The following is a 17,612-nucleotide window of genomic DNA, read 5'->3' on the forward strand; positions in this document are numbered from 1 at the left end:
ACTGTCCATTTCTTTTTAAAAGAATGAAACATAGAAATAAGAAAACACTAAATAAGAATTATAAAGAAATGTTTACAAAAAACTATATGCAATATAGCAGCAAAGAGCTTACTATATAATGCACACAAAAACAAGATTCTTGCATAATATTATAATAAAATATTGGTAATCCAGAATTCTTAGAAAATGAGCTTTTATATGTTCACTTAATAGTTGAATTTTTGCACTTTAAGCACAAAAAGGTTTTGAATGGGAATCCATAGAGAAAATATATTACATAGTCCCATGACTTCTTAAATATCTCTTTATTGAACATCTTGACATTTGAGAGCCATAAGCATGACTGTGTTGGACTGGAGCTGTATTCTGGGCTCACTTGGGTATAGAATGCTATTTCCCTCATGATAAACTCATGGAGTGGTGAGCTTTCTAAGTTCTTGTGTCCATGTTTTATAGTTTTGTTTTGTTTTAGTATTTCCTTTCTTGCTATCAGCAGTCACTTCTCCTTGCCTAAGAAAAGTTTGTTATAATTCCCCATTCCTCTAATTTGCTACATTTAATCTGCTACTAGCTTGGCAATTTAAGATGCTCAGGAATTTTCATCTGCTTTTATTTGCACAAGTTTGATTCACAAGGCTGGAAAAACTTCTATGAGCAAAGCTTTGGTTTGTCTATGTTGTCACAATTACCTAGATGGGTGCTGTTTACTACAGCGGCCATTAGACACATGTGGCTACCAAGAACTTGAAATGTGGCGAGTGCCACTGAGGAACTGAATTTTTAATTTTATGAAGTTGAGTTAATTGAGTTCAAGTTTTAAAACTGATAATTGATTCAGTTATTAGAAAACAAGAATGTTTGGAATAATCTGGGTATTAAAATCTACTTTGTCCACTCTAAATTTTATTAACTCTACAGATCAAGTATTTCTGATAAAAATGGAGCATTCAAATTGAGATATGCTCTAAGTGTAAAATTCTGAATCAATTTTGAGGACTTTTTTCCAAAGGAAAAAAAAAGAATGTAAAACATCTCATTAATAATATTTACACCGATTACATGTTGTAATAATTTTTGGATATACTAGGTTAAGTAAAATATATTATTGAAATTAATTTCACCTGTTTCTTTTTACTCTTTTAAAAGGTGACAAGTAGAAAATCAAAATTGCATCTGTGGATTGTATTTTAGTTCTGTCAGACAGCACTGACTTAATTCACCTTTTACAAGAACTTTTCGTGATTTTCAACTGTATTCTGAATAGGGAAGTGCTGGTTAACTGCATGTTGGGTAGGCATGCAATATCACACTTACACACACTAAGGACATGCACTGAGCTTGTTAAGGTGCAAAATGTTAAGTTTTTACAGAGTGACCAACTCAAACACTTTATCAAGGTCACAGAAACTTGAACCTGAAGCTACCAGCCCATCAGCTCTTTGGCAGCAAGGACTCTCTCTGACGAGGCTGTCTGACAGTGGCCCCTCCAGAACCCAGCACAGACCTGTCTATAATGAATACTCAAAGATATTTCTTGCATGCATGTGGAATGGATTATAATTTATTTTATCAGAGACATGGGAAGACTGAAGTTTGAGAAAAACAGAAAATCTCATTGGTGTTAGCCACCAATGAAAAGTGTTTAGAAAAAGGCACTTTTATTACTATACTGAAATAAGGATAAAATTTTCCCATACAAAGAAATTTAGGACAAAAGTAAGAAAGTAAAAAGTAAGCTTTTCCCTGGATGCTCAGACTGACTGTTAATATCAAAATATTAGTGCAGGTTCTGAAACAGCATTTCTAATTAAATTACCTATTAGAAAGATGGAACATTTCACTTGGCATTTGAATAGAACCAGTTAGGAAGTCTGGGGAGTAAAATGACACCAGCTGCCATCCACATCATACCTGTTTCCAGGTGGGGCACACAGCTCTGCATAGTACTTGATTTTGGGCTCTGTCCCACTGGTGCGCATGGTGGCCACGCCTCCATTAGCAAAGGTGAAGGTGATCATTTGGCTGCTTTTACTAGTGGGAAGAACCTAGGAATTAATGCACACATTTTAAGGTTAAATAGTAACATTCTGGCCTAACCAGTATCTTCCCTTGCATAAGTAAGAAAATAAATGCCCAACAAATCTATTGGTTAGAAAAGAAAAACATTTTGGAGGAAATCAGAAAATGTACTCCACATGAATGAAATACTAAATGACAGTAATTTATGAATATGTGGTCTACTATATGGAATACTATTCAGCCTTAAAAGAGAAGGAAATCCTGTCATTTGCAACAATATGGATGAACCTGGAGGACATTACGTTGAGTGAAATAAGCCAGGCACAGAAAGACAAATACTGCATGATCTCACCTATATGTGGAATCCGAAAAGGTTGAACTCACAGAGGCACAGAACAGAACAGTGGTTACCAGGGGCTGACTGGGGGAGGGTGGGGATAAGGGAGGGGGAGTTTGGGGAGATGCTGGTCAAAGGGCATGAAGTTTCAGTTAGCCAGAAGAAAAGTTCGAGAGATCTATTGTACAATACGGTGACTAGAGTTAATAATGATGCACTGTACACTTGAAAATTGCTAAGAGAATAGATTTTAAGTGTTCACTAGAAATACATGATAAATATGTGAGGTAATACATTCTAATTAACTTGATTTTAGCCATCACAATGTATACATTATTTTAAAACATCAGATTGTACATCATAAATGTATACAATTTTTATTTGTGAATTAACATAACTAAATTAATTTGAAATAAAGAAAATTAAGTAACTTTGTGTATCAGCTTTTACTTCCCTAGTTCTATTGAAGTTATTAAAGTTTTATTAAAACACATCATTTCACAAGATATTGACTTAAACAGATTAATACAACACTACCAAAAAAAAAAAACCCAAACTAGATTATTTTTACTGTTACAAAGTGAATCTTTGCAAAGAAAATTCCATAAGGAGCTTTTTTTTTTTTTAAATAAAGCTTCCAGGCTGGGCGCGGTGGCTTATGCCTGTAATACCAGCACTTTGCACTTTGGGAGGCCGAGGAGGGCAGATCACACAAGGCCAGGAGTTGGAGACAAGCCTGGCCAACACGGCAACATCCCGTCTCTACTAAAAACACAAAAATTAGCTAGGCATAGTGGCGGGCGCCTGTAATCTCAGCTACTCAGGAAGCTGACGCAGGAGAATCACTTGAACCCGGGAGGCAGAGGCTGCAGTGAGCTGAGATTGCACCACCGTACTCTAGCCTGGGTAACAGACTGCAACTATGTCTCAAAAAAAAAAAAAAAAGAAAAGAAAAAGAAAAAAAAAAGGAAGCTTCTGTAAGAAAAAATAAATGCCATATAAATCTACTGGTTAGAAAAGAAAAATGGTCTTGAGGAAATGGTATATTTATATCTGATAGGTCCCAAAACTCCATTTAAAATTACAGAGGTACTTTAAATAGCATAAACACATGGGCAAAGAGACAAAGAGGAGGTAGCAGCTGATGGGGCTGCCAACCCATCGCACAAGTCAGAAAACAGATGGAGGCACAGAACTGGTCTGGTGGGACCCAGAGAATGAAATCTGAGTGCCTGAGGAAGGAGACTTGGATGAGAACCGAGGCAAGGTGCTCTGCAAAATCCTGGCCAAGCTCAAGAACCAGAGACAGCAGGTACTGCAAAAGGCAGATGTGAGGCAGGGGCGAAAAGCAGGAACAGGGTTTGAAAGAAGCTCTTAGACCCTCCCCGTTCCTTGCCCTGAGCCCACACCGTCACAGAACCACCTCTTCTCCATTTCTGCAGGAGATGGTTTAAATTCTCTGGAGATTAAATCAGAAACATTCAGGAGTTGGGGAACCTGGGCAGGGCATGATGAAAACAGAGGGATCAAGTAGAAGCCCTCAGGCTGACACCCCCAGCTCTGCCCCAGTCACGCCTCCAGGGCCTTGGCATCTCATCTTATCAGCCTTGGGTAGGTGATTAAGGTCTCATTAAATCAGGGGGATCCCCTTATAAAGTTAACTTGCTACCAATATCCTCTAAGTGAAGTATGTCATTTGATCTGCATATGTACACAGAGCTTCCAATCAGTTCTTAGGTGCCCAAAGGATAGTTAAGGATCATCAGACATTTGGGGAAAGACATCAGATAAAAGACAAAGTCCGAAACAAACAGAATAAAAAGAACTTGGTGGAAATAAAGAGAATGTAGAGGAAAAAATAGACTTACATTTTTAAAAAAACTATAATTAGGTCTATAATCCTTAGAGAGGTAAGATATTGTTTACATTAAAAAAAAAAGGAATATCACCCTGGGCAACCCAGCAAGATCCTGTCTCTACTAAACTAAAAACCTTAGCCGGGCATGGTGGCACACACCTGTAGTTCCAGCTACTCAGGAGGCTGAAGCAGGAGGATCGCTTGAGCCCAGGAGATCAAGGCTGCAGTGAGCTATGCTCATGTCACTGCACTCCAGCTTGGGTGAAACAGCAAGACCCTGTTTCAATAGGATACTATTTTTAATAAATTAGAGAGTTATAACTGAAATAGCCAACAGAGGCACTAAAAGCTAAAGCTAAGGAAATCTCCCAAAAAAACAGAAGAAGAAAGAAAGAAGAAGAGTAGAACATCAGTCTTGGAGAGCCAGCATCTAAGAACTCTTCAAGAAACGAAAAACTGAAAATGTAGGGGACGTGGTTATTTTAAAAAACAACCAATTAGCTCCCTTTCTTGATACAAAATCAAGAAAACTTCTCAGAACTAAAATAAATGATTCTACAGACCAAGTATCCAGAAACATGAATAAAAAGGGACCCATACTATAGCATATTGCTGTGAAATTTTAGAAACTGAAGTTCAGAGAAAAGTTCCTAAAATCTTCCCAGAGGAAAAAAAACAAAACAAGTTGCATGGAAAGGACTGAATAAGTAGGGCATCAATAACCTTACATGCAGCATACAGTAGGCCTTAACTATTTGCTGAAAAAGGAAGAAATGGAGACTCAACAGCAATGCTCGAAGCCCAACAATAATGGAGCAATGTTTTCAAAACTGTGAGTCAATGAAGTGTGAGGACAGAATAAGACATTTTCAGATCTAAATGCCACCAAAAACTTACTACCCAATTACTTGTTCTCAGAAAGCTATTAGAGGATGTGATCTAGGAAAATAAATATAGAAAGAGGAAGCCATGAGGTCTAGGAGCAAGGGACTCAACCCTGGAGAAGGGCATTCCCAGGAAGACAGCTGTGCACCCAACCCAGAAAGCAGCTGGCCCAGCCCAGGTGGAGGAACCAGGAGGGTGGCCACTGGACATGGACCAGGAAAACCCTACTGAGAGGCATTTGAAGGATTTGGGGAAAACTACTGACAGGTACATAGAAATCCAGGCAAATGGAAGAACAAGGCAACTATTACTACATGAATTAAGGCAGGTGCAGTAGCTTAGGCCTGTAATCCTAGTACTTTGGGAGGCTAAGGCAGGAGGATCACTTGCGACCTGCCTGGGAAACATAGGGAGAGACTCGTCCCTCCAAACAAACAAACAAACAAACAAAAAAAAGCCAGGCATGATGGCATAACCTTGGTCCTAGCTACTCAGGAGGGTGAGGTGGGAGGATCACTTGAGCCTGGGAGGTCAAAGCTACAGGGAGCTGTCATCATGCCATTCACTCCAGCCTAAGTGACTAAGTGACACAGCAAGACCCTGTCTCCAAAAAAAAAAAAAAAAAAAAAAAAAGAAAAGAAAAGGTACAGGAAATACAATTCTCTATACAAACTAGGGAAACCTAATCAAAATACACTACTTAGCTAGCAGGCAACAGCAGTTACTAGTCATAATAACAAAAGCACGGAATCTGATTTAATCAAAAGCTGTGGCATAAACGTACTGTGAGGACAGGGAGAAGAGGATTGTTGAATGTAGAAAGTGTAAGAACTAAATATCTCAAAAATAGAAAGTCAACAAATTGTAAAACTGGTATATCAAAACATCACTATATGAGCACATGATTTACAAATCTAGTCTTGGTGGCATGGCAATGAGGTAGCAGGGGTGGGACTGCCACGTTTCATCATAAGCGTTTTCATACTATTTCTATTTTTAAAATATGCTGTGTGCAGATGAAAATGAAAAATAGAACAAAGTAAATATCAGAGAACGTGCCTAACATCTCATAAGGATACTCTTACTTTCTTCCCCCAACCCCCGACATATTTAGCAACACTCTTCTGCTACCTTTGGGTCTTCTTTTGTCTCCAGTGAAGGATCTGCATGGTGTGAAGAATGCAAACTCAGGCTTTATAGCCAACAGCTCCCATACACTCAGAGAACAGAGTGAACTAACTAGAAAACAAACAGTGGTTCTCAAAGTGAGGACGACCAGTTGCATCAGTACCACCTGGGATGTTGTTAGAAATGAACATTTTTGGCTCCTACCCCAGACCTACTGAATCAGAAAGTCCAGGTGTGGGCTCCAACACTCTGTTTTCGCCAGCCTTCTTGGTTACTGATGCTCCCGCAAGTGCGAGAACTCCTGACAGGGAGAGAATGCTGGATCCTGAGACAGAAAACCCAGATTCTCCCTGGACCACCACCAACTAAGGTCTGTGACCACAGACAGGTTCCACACTTCTGAGCACTTATTGCCTAAGGTGCTAAATGACCACACAGGCTTTGATGACTAGTTCCTCTTTTTTTTTTTTTTTTTTTGAGACAAAGTTCGCTCTGTCACCCAGGCTAGAGTGCAGTAGTGCATCTCAGCTCACTGCAACCTCTGCCTCCCGGGTTCAAGCAGTTCTCCTGCTTCACCCTCCTGAGTAGCTAGGGTTATAGGTATGTGCCACCACATCCGGCTAATTTTTGTATTTTTAGTAGAGATGGAGTTTCACCATGTTGGCCAGGCTGGTCTTGAACTCCTGACCTCAAGTGATCCACCTGCCTTGGCCTCCCAAAGTGCTGGGATTACAGGTGTGAGCCACTGCTCCCGGCCTAGTAGAATCTCTTTTAGTTTTAGCCTGTGGTTTTTAACTTACCATGCCTGGCTAATTTTTGTATTTTTTAATAGAGACCGGGTTTTGCCATGTTGGCCAGGCTGGTCTCAAACTCCTGACCTCAAGTGATTTGCCCACCTCAACCTCCCAAAGTGCTGGGATTACAGGCGTGAGCCACCACATCCAGCTTCCAGATATTTTTTATAGGTTATTTATAATCACGCCTAAGTGCCTAAAATCAGCTTCAATTAATTGTATGGTTAAATAATTTATTCAAATTATTTTAAAAGGTAAATAGAAAAGAGGTTAGTTGAAAAGAGAAGATATTACTTACAGCTTTTTTATCAGGTTGGCTATCATCATAGCCAGTTGTAAGGTCCCTAATGGCAGAAATTTCAAATTTGCCACAAGCTTTTGGATAATTATTTTTTCCGTCGTAGTTTCTGAGGTTTTCAAATAATTTCTTAATGGTGTCTTGATCATGGCAGATAAAATAGGAAGCTTTAGTAATATGGTAGCCATACCTATCAAGCAAATACAAATTCATGCATATGAGGAACAAATAATTTTGTAGGGTGGACACAGAACATGTACCAACCAGTGTATTCTAAAATAAATATGGCTGGGTGCAGTGGGTCATGCCTGTAATCCCAGCACTTTGTGAGGCCGAGGCAGGCAGATTACCTGAGATCAGGAGTTTGAGACCAGCCTGGCCAACATGGAGAAACCTTGTCTTTACTAAAAATACAAAAATTAGCCTGGTATGGTGACAGGCACCTGTAGTCCCAGCTACTCCCGAGGCTGCAGCAGAAAAATCGCTTGAACCCAGGAGGTGGAGGATTCAGTGAGCCAAGATTGTGCCACTGCACTCTAGCCTGGGCAACGAGAGACTCCGTCTCAAAAAATAAAATAAAATAAAATAAAATAAATAATAAAATAAATGTAATAGTCATAACTGACGCCAAAGGAATAATTTTTAAAAGACCATTAAAAAAGAGATCCAGGCCACGAACAGTGGCTCACGCCTGTTATCCCAGCACTTTGGGAGGCCAAGATGGGCAGATCACCTGAGGTTAGGAGTTCGAGACCAGCCTGGCCAATATGGTGAAACCCCCAACTCTACTAAAAATACAAAAATTAGCCAGGTATGGGGACACCTATAATCCCAGCTACCCGGGAGGCTGAGGTAGGAGAATTACTTGAACCCAGGAGGCAGAGATTGCAGTAAGCCGAGATCACGCCACTGCACTCCAGCCTGGTGACAGAGCAAGACCCCGTCTCAAAAAAAAAAAAAAAAAAAAAAAAAAAAAAAGAGGTCCAACAATCTACCCCAGGGATCACCAAATGACTGCCTGGTCTTCCGCCTGCATTTGCACAGACAGCCACATCACACGCATCACTTTCTGTATTATCTTTGGATGCTTACGCACTACACAGGCAAGGCAGAGCTGAGTAATTGCTACAAAAAATGAATACATGTATTATGAAGACATTCAATCTTTTTTGATATCGGACACTTAAAATCACATTCTTTCATGTTGTCATTTGTTAAGAATTAATGCAATCAGGAATAGTAATTACTAAGTTGTTAAGTATCAAAAGGAAAAGGTGATCTCTTTAGTTTTTTTTTTTTTTTTTTTTTTTTTTTGAGACAGAGTTTAGCTCTTGTCACCCAGGCTGGAGTGCAATGGCGCGATCTCGGCTCACTGCAACCTCTGCCTCCCAGGTTCAAGCAATTGTCCTGCCTCAGCCTCCCGAGTAGCTGGGATTACAGGTGCCCACCACCATAACCAGCTAATTTTTGTATGTTTAGTAGAGACGGGGTTTCACCATGTTGGCCAGGCTGGTCTCGAACTCCTGACCTCAGGTGATCCACCCGCCTCAGCCTCCCAAAGTGCTGGGATTACAGGCATGAGCCACTGTGCCCAGCCTTATTTAATTTTTATAAGAAATAGAATTCATCACCAAAATAAGAGCATTAGAAAGGATATTAGTATCTCATGCATAAGTATATAATAGAACATTTCAAAATATTATTTCAATCCAACAGTCAATAACAACTTACTCCACATAAATGGCCTTTAGTTGCTGAGACAAAGACAAATTCTTGGTTGCTAGAAAGCTAGCCAACTCTGCACTTATGACAGCGGCACTGACTCCATCTTTGTCCAGAACAAAAGGGCAGCACATGTATCCTGCAGAAACACACGTCATACATACATCTATACAACAATACTGTGTCAAACCACATATGAGTATGAATCCTGGCTATTGCATATTAGAGGTTGTACAGTGTTGCGTGTATGCATGTTTCTCATTAATACCTTATGTTTAGGAATTTAGCCCAGTGCCTAGCCCATAGCAGGCCTTCAAGAAGTATTTGCTGAAGAACCTGCAAGATTTTCCCTCCTGGCCACATGGTGCTCAATCACTAGAGTCATGAAACTCCTTCCAGCTCATGAAATTGTTTCTAATTGTCCTAGTCAATATATACGTCTTTCTTCTCCGAATCCCAATAGTATTTGTTAGTCACATTATTCATCTTGACATCTGGCCTATACTCTTGTGTGTGATTACTTAACTAAATCTATCTAAGCTGCTGTAGGCTAAGGTCAGTGCCATCCATTTCTTTTAGAGTCACTGAGTAATAGACATGCAATTAATACTTGATAAATGAATGTAAGAAAATCTTTTTTAAAATAAAAAGCTACGGAAAGACAAGTCTGCCAAATCTGACAATAAAAGAGAACCTGAGCGATGACGCTTTCTTTGATTAGTTAAATCATGTGTTAGTGTTGCAGAGAATATACAAATGAATATAAATAAATCTAATGCATAATAGTTTTTATTAAATTAATAGCTAAAAGCGTTTGGTACAATGTGAGTTTCAAATTTCTATAGCTAGTTCTCCTTTCTGTTCATTTACATTGACAGTTTAGGACAAGGGTTTTTCTGTCATTCTGGCTGGACCTGGGTCATCCTTTTGGGTGAGTATCATTCTGATGACAGCAGCAAACCATGCCTTCCTTCTCCTTTCCTCTGGATAGATCCTCATTAGCACTTTTGGAGGCGGAGGGACATTAAATACCACAGTGTTTAGGCCTGGATATTAAACACCACAGTGGAGGAAACATCACAACTCCCAAAATACACGTACCAGCAGCCAAGCATACAATATCACTGTTTTCAGTCATCCAGGCAAAGGATTCTGACATGAATGACTTGGTTGTTTTTAAGACATTCCTTTTTGCTGTAAAGCATCTGAGATGTCAATTTTGGAGTAGGACAGTTCAACATTCAACCTGAGTGCTGGAGAAGCAAAATAAACCGTGTTTCACTGTGGATCTTTGAATCCCAATTCAAACCTTTTCCTTTTGCCTTGCAACCAATTCCTTAATGTTCATGATCACTTCTTACCAATAGCTTCTTCAAATGCAAATAAGACAGTTTTCCCCTGGTCTATTAGCTGTTTGGCTCTGTTTCCCATCCACTTAAAGCCAGTTAATGTTTCCTAAAGGGATAATCCAAAAGAGAAAGACATGCCTTAGATCTTCTACAGAGCAGATGAAAGGAAAATGAACGAGTCCCAAAAACACCTTACCTCAAAATGAAAACCTTCCTTTAAGGCAATGGCCCGCAAGATTTTGGAGGAGACGGTGCTGGACAACATGTACGTGTCTTTGAGAGCACTGCGATCCTGGTTCTTCTCTTTCCAAGATGTAAAAAGCCACCAGCCCAGCAGGGCCCCCAACTCATTGCCTGAAAACACCCTCCATTCACCACTGAAAGAAAAAAAACAACAACCATTCATTTCCATAATCTTAAAGAAGACTCTAAAGTGTCATGGAGATAAAACAATTTAGCAAACAAAGCGTCGAAGTATTTTCTGCAAGGCTGTTCCTGTTATTCATCATCTTTAAATAACTGGTCAGAAATGTAACTGCCATTTTACAAACATCTGAGCAGCTACATATATATCAGCCAGTTTGCCTGAACAGACATCCTGTCTTTGAAGACTGTATAAAATAAGTATGTCAGACATGACACACAATGGCTCTATATTAATCTTTGGCAAAGCCTTTGGTTTTAAATATAACAAATATGCTGGCAAGATCCCCCATATATAGAGTAAGTTTTGCTATCTCAATTTCTGGACTGGCCAGTATTGCTGATTCTGAGAGGGGACAGCTCAGTATCCCTTAAGATCAAGCTCGGTCCTAAATGGTCAGAACATCAGAGAGAAGATGTGCGATTTCTGCTTCTCTTGGCAGTCCAGATGGCTAGAAGTAAATCTCACCTATCAGGACGTATCACCTTAGCTTAACTTTCTCAACACTGATATAGAATGGAACCTGTTTTATCACAATCTAAAAACCCTACCATTTCAGCAGCAGCACCCTCCTGCCCCCAAAACATCACATAGGCTACCTGACGCCCAAAATTGCTTGGGCCCTGCCTACCTTTCAACTTTAGCCCCCACGTACTTACTTCTCCTTTGTACAAACTCTCTGGTCAGACTTGTCTTAAATACTGTGCCAATACCCCACAGGAATTCCTCCCTGGTCTGTCCAAACTAAATTCAGCATCTCCTTGAAGGTACAGCTCCCTCCTAAACCCCTCAGCAAATACTGAAGTACACAGCTAGCACCAAAGTGCTTTACCCTCATTAGACACTGAGACATTACTTATAAAAAAATCAATTATAAAATGAGAAGTTCCCAAATAGGAGTTTCAATTTGAAATATATACTGGGTTGATTTACTCTGCATTATGCTTGCCAATCACGTAACCTCCCCCCACACTAGATCTCTATCTTGCTCTCCATTAGAAGACTCCACAGGAGGTTCAGTGAAATGATCATTTGCAAAATAAATGGGAAATGTTTCCAAATAGGTCCCGTCTCCCCAGAAACATTTTACCAATGAAGAGATCATCCTTTATATGTTCTATAATATAGATAATCACAATTAATTTTACCTGTCTTGCTTTTCTGCCACAGCAAGTCTATCAGCATCCGGGTCATTAGCTAAAACAATTCTGGCCTTGGTTTTGTCAGCCAAAGCAAAAGACAAAGTCTGAAGACGAATATGAAAATAAAAGATTATTTAATCAAGAATCGAGCATATGGTAGTCTTTAAAAACACTCAGTTCCTTAAGAACTCAAGAGGTCTTTCCCCTCTTAGAAAGATAATATAGGACCAACCAAGACCAGCTCCAGAAGTGAAATTTAGCAAACAAAAGCTGCAGCTGGTATCTTCCTAAGTCAGAGGTCAGATAATGGGAGCATCGGTGTGTGACCCAAACCTACCAGTGTGCCTGCTGCACATGTGCCAGTAGGTCTGTGGTTGGACTGGTATTTCTGGGCATTGCTGTGTGATCAGCCTCACAAATAAAACAAAATAAACTGATTCTCTGAATACCACTGCTACCCCAACCTTTAAAAATGTTACAGGAACCATAATGTAAGCAACACTTCTTCATATCAGAAAAATGACAAGAAATAAAAATCATAACCTGATAAAATTTCACTCTATTACTGCTTCTTTTTGGCATTAAGGAGACACGGCAAATTAAATTAAATTAAATTAACTGAATTTGAAGCACCATTTAGAGCTCAGTTCTCATATCCTGATCCTGGGGTGTTTAATTTGAAAGATACTTGAAGAAATTAATGACTAACAAATATACATACTTTTTTTTTTTTTTGAGACGGAGTCTCGCTCTGTCACCCTGTCACCCAGACTGGAGTGCAGTGGTGCAATCTCAGCTCACTGCAACCTCCATCTCTCAGGTTCAAACAATTCTAGTGCCTCAGCCTCCCAAGTAGCTGGGATTACAGGCATGTAGCACCACACCCAGATAATTTTTGTATTTTTAGTAGAGACAGGGTTTTGCCATGTTGGCCAGGCTGTTCTCAAACACCTGACCTCAAGTGATCTGCCTGCCTTGGTCTCCCAAAGTGCTGGCATTACAGACATGAGACGCTGTGGACCAAGCCATATGTACATATTTCCATGCTGAAATTAGTTTTTCTTCAGCACAATGAAAACACATAAAAATGTATTTTACTTGACAGTAATAGTTTTGAATATAAAAGCAGATTTCATAATTTAAAAAAACATTAGGTTACCAAGACACCTTTCCCCTCTTCGGGATTCGGGTATTTCACTGTTGGAAACTCAGGATCCGGATCTTTCTGTTCAGGAACAGCCTCAGGAGGAACAAGGTCAAAAGCCTTGAAAGCCGACTGCACAAAGTTATGACCCACCCCATGGACAGAGGTGTGCACAAACTTCACCTTCGTCTCCCTGTTCACGCTCCTAGAATCAGACACACCATGGAAAAATGATAAAAGGTAGAAACAGGGCTCTCAAAACTGCAAGGTTTGCAAGAATGTACAAGACAAGTGAATATCTTTCTAATTCCATTTCAGAAAAACAAAACGTATCCATTCTCTCCCAGATACATATATTCCCTCCCTCAACATACTCAAGTTTTAAATTCTACTCTGTAGTTATTTTCAACAAATCTGATTATTTCAGGTTTTGTTTCATGCATCCCATCTAGAGTGAGATATAAAGAAGAACCCCAAGCTCATGTTCCCACACAAGACTCACTGCTGGCCTGGCAGGTGCCCTGACAGTGCCAGAGCCAGCCCGGGACAGTTTCAGGGCTCCACACACCCATACATCCCCAAAGCAACAGGCTCCCAAATGTCCTTTCTCAGGTTCAGAAATGATTTTCAAAATGTCCTTTTTAACAAAATGTGTTGGGTTATCCCATACATAAAGATATAAAAAATAAAACTTTTACTTTGGGAGGCCGAGGCAGGTGGATCACCTGAGGTCAGGAGTTCGAAACCAGCCTGACCAACACAGAAAAATCCCATCTCTACTAAAAATACAGAATTAGCTGGGCATGGTGGTGCATGCCTGTAATCCCAGATACTCAGGAGGCTGAGGCAGGAGAATCAGTTGAACCTGGGAGGTGGAGGTTGTAGCGAGCTGAGATTGTGCCACTGCACTCCAGCCTGGGCAACAAGAGTGAAACTCTGTCTCAGAAAATAATAATAATAATAATAATAATAATAATAATAATAATAATAAATAAAACTTTTTGTTTGCCAAGTAACAATCCTGTTTGATACCATGCCATGACTTAGGGACTTTATACAGACTAACAACAGATACCAAAATTAACAGGAGAAGTTACAGAAAAATAAAAGGCTTTAAAAACTTCCAGTGCTCTAATGGCTGGAATCTTAGGTTATTATCCGTTTCTTTTGGGAATGAATAAATGAACAAGGTCTTATCTAAGAGAATTGTGGTTTAAAACAAGCATACCCTGAAAATAAAATGCATCTGGGAAAATAAATACGTAAGATTAGGGAGGAAAAATCTGGAAAAACAACTCTCTCGTATTTTAAAATACATAATAAACCTATAGTAATTAAAACAGCTTGGTACTAGATATAAAAAGGCAGATTAAAGGAACAGAATAGAGAGTTCAGAAGTTGATCTAATTTGAAATGGGAAATGAACACAGAAGTAATAATGCTGAGTGGTTAACATGCTCTGGAGTCAGACTCTGAATTTAAATCCTGGAGCTCTGCCATCTATAAGCTGTGTGACTGCTGGCTATTAACCACTCTTCCTTGTAGTTTTTTCATCTCTAACATGCATGATAATATACCAGAATTTACTGGCATTACTCCGAGGATTAAATGAAATTACATGTTGACCGGGCACAGTGGCTCACTCCTCTAATCCTAGCACTGTGGGAGGCCGAGGCAGGTGGATTGCTTGAGCTTAGGAAGACGAGACCAGCCTGGGCAACACAGTGAAACCCTATCTCTACAAAAAAATACAAAAAAATTAGCAGAGCATAGCGGTGCACACCTGTAGTCCCAGCTACTCAGAGGGCTGAGGCAGGAGCATTCCCTGAACCTGGGAGGTCAAGGCTGCAGTGAGCCAAGATCATGCCACTGCACTCCAGCCTGGGTGACAATGTGAGACCCTGTCTCAAAAAAAAGAAAAAAAATTACATGTGAAGGGCCTCCAGCAGTTATCTGATATATAACTAGCACTTGATTAATATTAGAAATTGTTGCATAAAGGTGACCTTTCCAATTAGTCAAAAAAAAAAAAAAGATAGATTCTTCCACTGATGTTGGTACAACTACAAACCTTTTAGAAAAAACCTAATCTGCTTTCCCCCATAACTTCATGCCCCATATAAAATTAAAAATCACTAATGACACAAAAGATTTAAATATTATAAAACACAAACATGAAAGTTCTAGAGAAAGAACAAGGGAAATTTTTTGCATTACTTTAATAATTTTGTTATAGAGCGTGTCTTCCTAAGCATGACATAAAACCCAGAAGCTATAAGACTAATAAATATTATACAAATTTTTAAACAGTTCAGCAAAGTTTCAATAAAAAATTCCAAAGATAACAGAAAACATCTAAAAAATATATTATATATATATTTTGTATGTATATATGTATATATATATTATAAACACAGATGTTTATAAATATAAAAGGTGAACAAATACACAGAAAATATAGGTTAATTAAAGAATACAAATAAAAGTGAGCTATTACTTTCAACTAGCAAATCAGGAAAAATGAGAAATTGGATCACAGCGCAGGAGGAAATGTAGATATCATATGCTGTCAACGTCTACTGCTGGTGGGAGCACCAACTGGTATATTTTTGGAGGTCAATTTGCTAAGCACTATCAACTTTGTGAATGCACATACAATTTTGATGCCAGAAAGTTACCTTACAGATACACATGCGCACACACATGCAGGTGCACGCACACGCGCACGCACACACTCACACACACACACACACACATGCTCAAGCAACTATGCACAACGGGGGTTAACTCCCGAGCTACCTGGAGTGGAAAAGCAGAAATGCTTCATTCTTCGTGAAGTTAAATCAGAGGGGCAGAGGGAAAGTTCATAGACGTATTTTGTCTGGACTACACACCATTGAAAAAAATGGTCCAACATGTAGGAATTAGATTTCACACACAAAATCCAGGTTTCCAGTTATTTTGGGAAGAAGAGAACTCAGATGATATGGCAACTGGGACCTATATTTTCATGTGGGCAACACTCAGCTGGCATGGCTGCTCCCTTCAGGTGGGACTGGGCTTTAATACTCTGCACTGGAGCAGGCACCATCAGCTGCTCCAACAAATACAGTATCAAAGACAAACCTACAAGTTCAGTTTCTTTGAATCAGTGGTTTCTTGCTAGGGGGACAATCAGGAGGGGTGGGACCTACAGCATACTCAACAAGACACTACCATCACTCTGCTAGACCACTTCCTACCTGATGGTAAGGACTGAGTCTGTGTCACTGAGTTAAATACACCGGTGCAGCAGCCTTTAAGACAGAAAGTCAGGACTAATAGGGACTAACATAGGAAGGTGTCCATGACAAATTAACTAGGGGGAAAAGGGCACAGAACAAACCACACAAACACACACACACTATATTCTTATTTATGGTTTTGAAACATATTATACATATACATATATATACACTTGCATATGCACAGAAAATTTTTGGAAAGATAGAAAAATACTAGTGTTTGCTATTCAAGACTTTTGAGCAAGTTTTAAAAACACACATATATATATATACACACACACACTTACAAGTATGAATATGTATGAATCACATACATGTATGGAATCTGTAACAGGTCAGCAAACTATGGCCTATGGGCAAGCCACCCACTTCTGTCTGCACTCCTTCGCTGACATTTCATCTATGATGGCTTTTGTACTAAAACAGCAGAGTTGAGTAGTTGAGAAAGAGTCCTTGTGGCCCTCAAAGCCAAAACTATTTACTATCTGTCCCTTTAAGAAAAGTTTGCCAAGGCTTGATCTACAGCCTCTAAAATCAGATGCAGCTGGGTGGGCGTGGTGGCTCATACCTGTAATCCCAGCACTTTGGGAGGCCAAGGCCGGTGGATCACTTGAGGCCACGAATTCAAGACTAGCCTGGCCAACATGCCAACACCTTGTCTCTACTAAAAATACAAAAAAACTAGCTGGGTGCAGTGGCTCACGCCTGTAATACCAGCTACTTGGGAGGCTGAGGCACAAGAATCGCTTGAACCCAGAAGGCGGAGGTTGTAGTGAGCCAAATTGTGCCACTGCACTCCAGCCTGGGTGACAGAGTGAGACCCTGTCTCAAAATAAGTAAAACAAAATAAAATCAGATGCAGCTGTAGCACATGAACCAATTAAAGAGAAAAACTTCACGAACACTGATAGAATTTGGCTGAATCACATTAACTCACTTAAGGTCAGTGAAGACACAATTCGTTTACCTGTGGAAACAGTACTTTTTAAGGTCTTCGAAGTAGTCATTATTGATGGAAGCACTCGGATTGTGAAGAAGTGGACTGCTATCAATTAAAGAATCGTCCCAAGCTTGAGGCCACGGTTCTAGATTTTCTTCAATAGCTTGAGAAATCCCTTTATCATGAGGAGAAATGATCTGAGCTCCATTATCCCAATAGACCTAGAGGACCCAGGAACACATTCAGAAGGTTTATAGTTAATGGAAATAAGGCACCTATTACCTACTG

At 39.7% G+C, this 17,612-nt stretch overlaps 1 protein-coding gene across 2 annotated transcripts in view; it reads right to left on the minus strand.

Annotated features, from left to right (window-relative positions):
• The window catches only part of PGM2 (phosphoglucomutase 2), a 35,123-nt gene that overhangs the window by 4,155 nt on the left and 13,356 nt on the right, over positions 1-17,612 (minus strand). Inside the window, exons 6-13 of one of the 2 annotated variants that reach the window (XM_003258566.4) lie at positions 17,352-17,545; positions 13,116-13,305; positions 11,963-12,060; positions 10,587-10,767; positions 10,403-10,496; positions 9,051-9,180; positions 7,320-7,509; positions 1,912-2,045 (exon numbers count right to left, since the gene is read on the minus strand). In XM_003258566.4, the coding sequence (XP_003258614.2) occupies positions 1,912-2,045; positions 7,320-7,509; positions 9,051-9,180; positions 10,403-10,496; positions 10,587-10,767; positions 11,963-12,060; positions 13,116-13,305; positions 17,352-17,545 (1,211 nt within the window). The remainder of the gene's footprint in view (positions 1-1,911; positions 2,046-7,319; positions 7,510-9,050; positions 9,181-10,402; positions 10,497-10,586; positions 10,768-11,962; positions 12,061-13,115; positions 13,306-17,351; positions 17,546-17,612) is intronic. The other variant, XR_004027325.1, reaches the window with a different exon arrangement.

The sequence above is a fragment of the Nomascus leucogenys genome, chromosome 20 (genome assembly GCF_006542625.1).
Source record: "Nomascus leucogenys isolate Asia chromosome 20, Asia_NLE_v1, whole genome shotgun sequence".
In the NCBI taxonomy this organism is placed as follows: Eukaryota; Metazoa; Chordata; class Mammalia; order Primates; family Hylobatidae; genus Nomascus; species Nomascus leucogenys.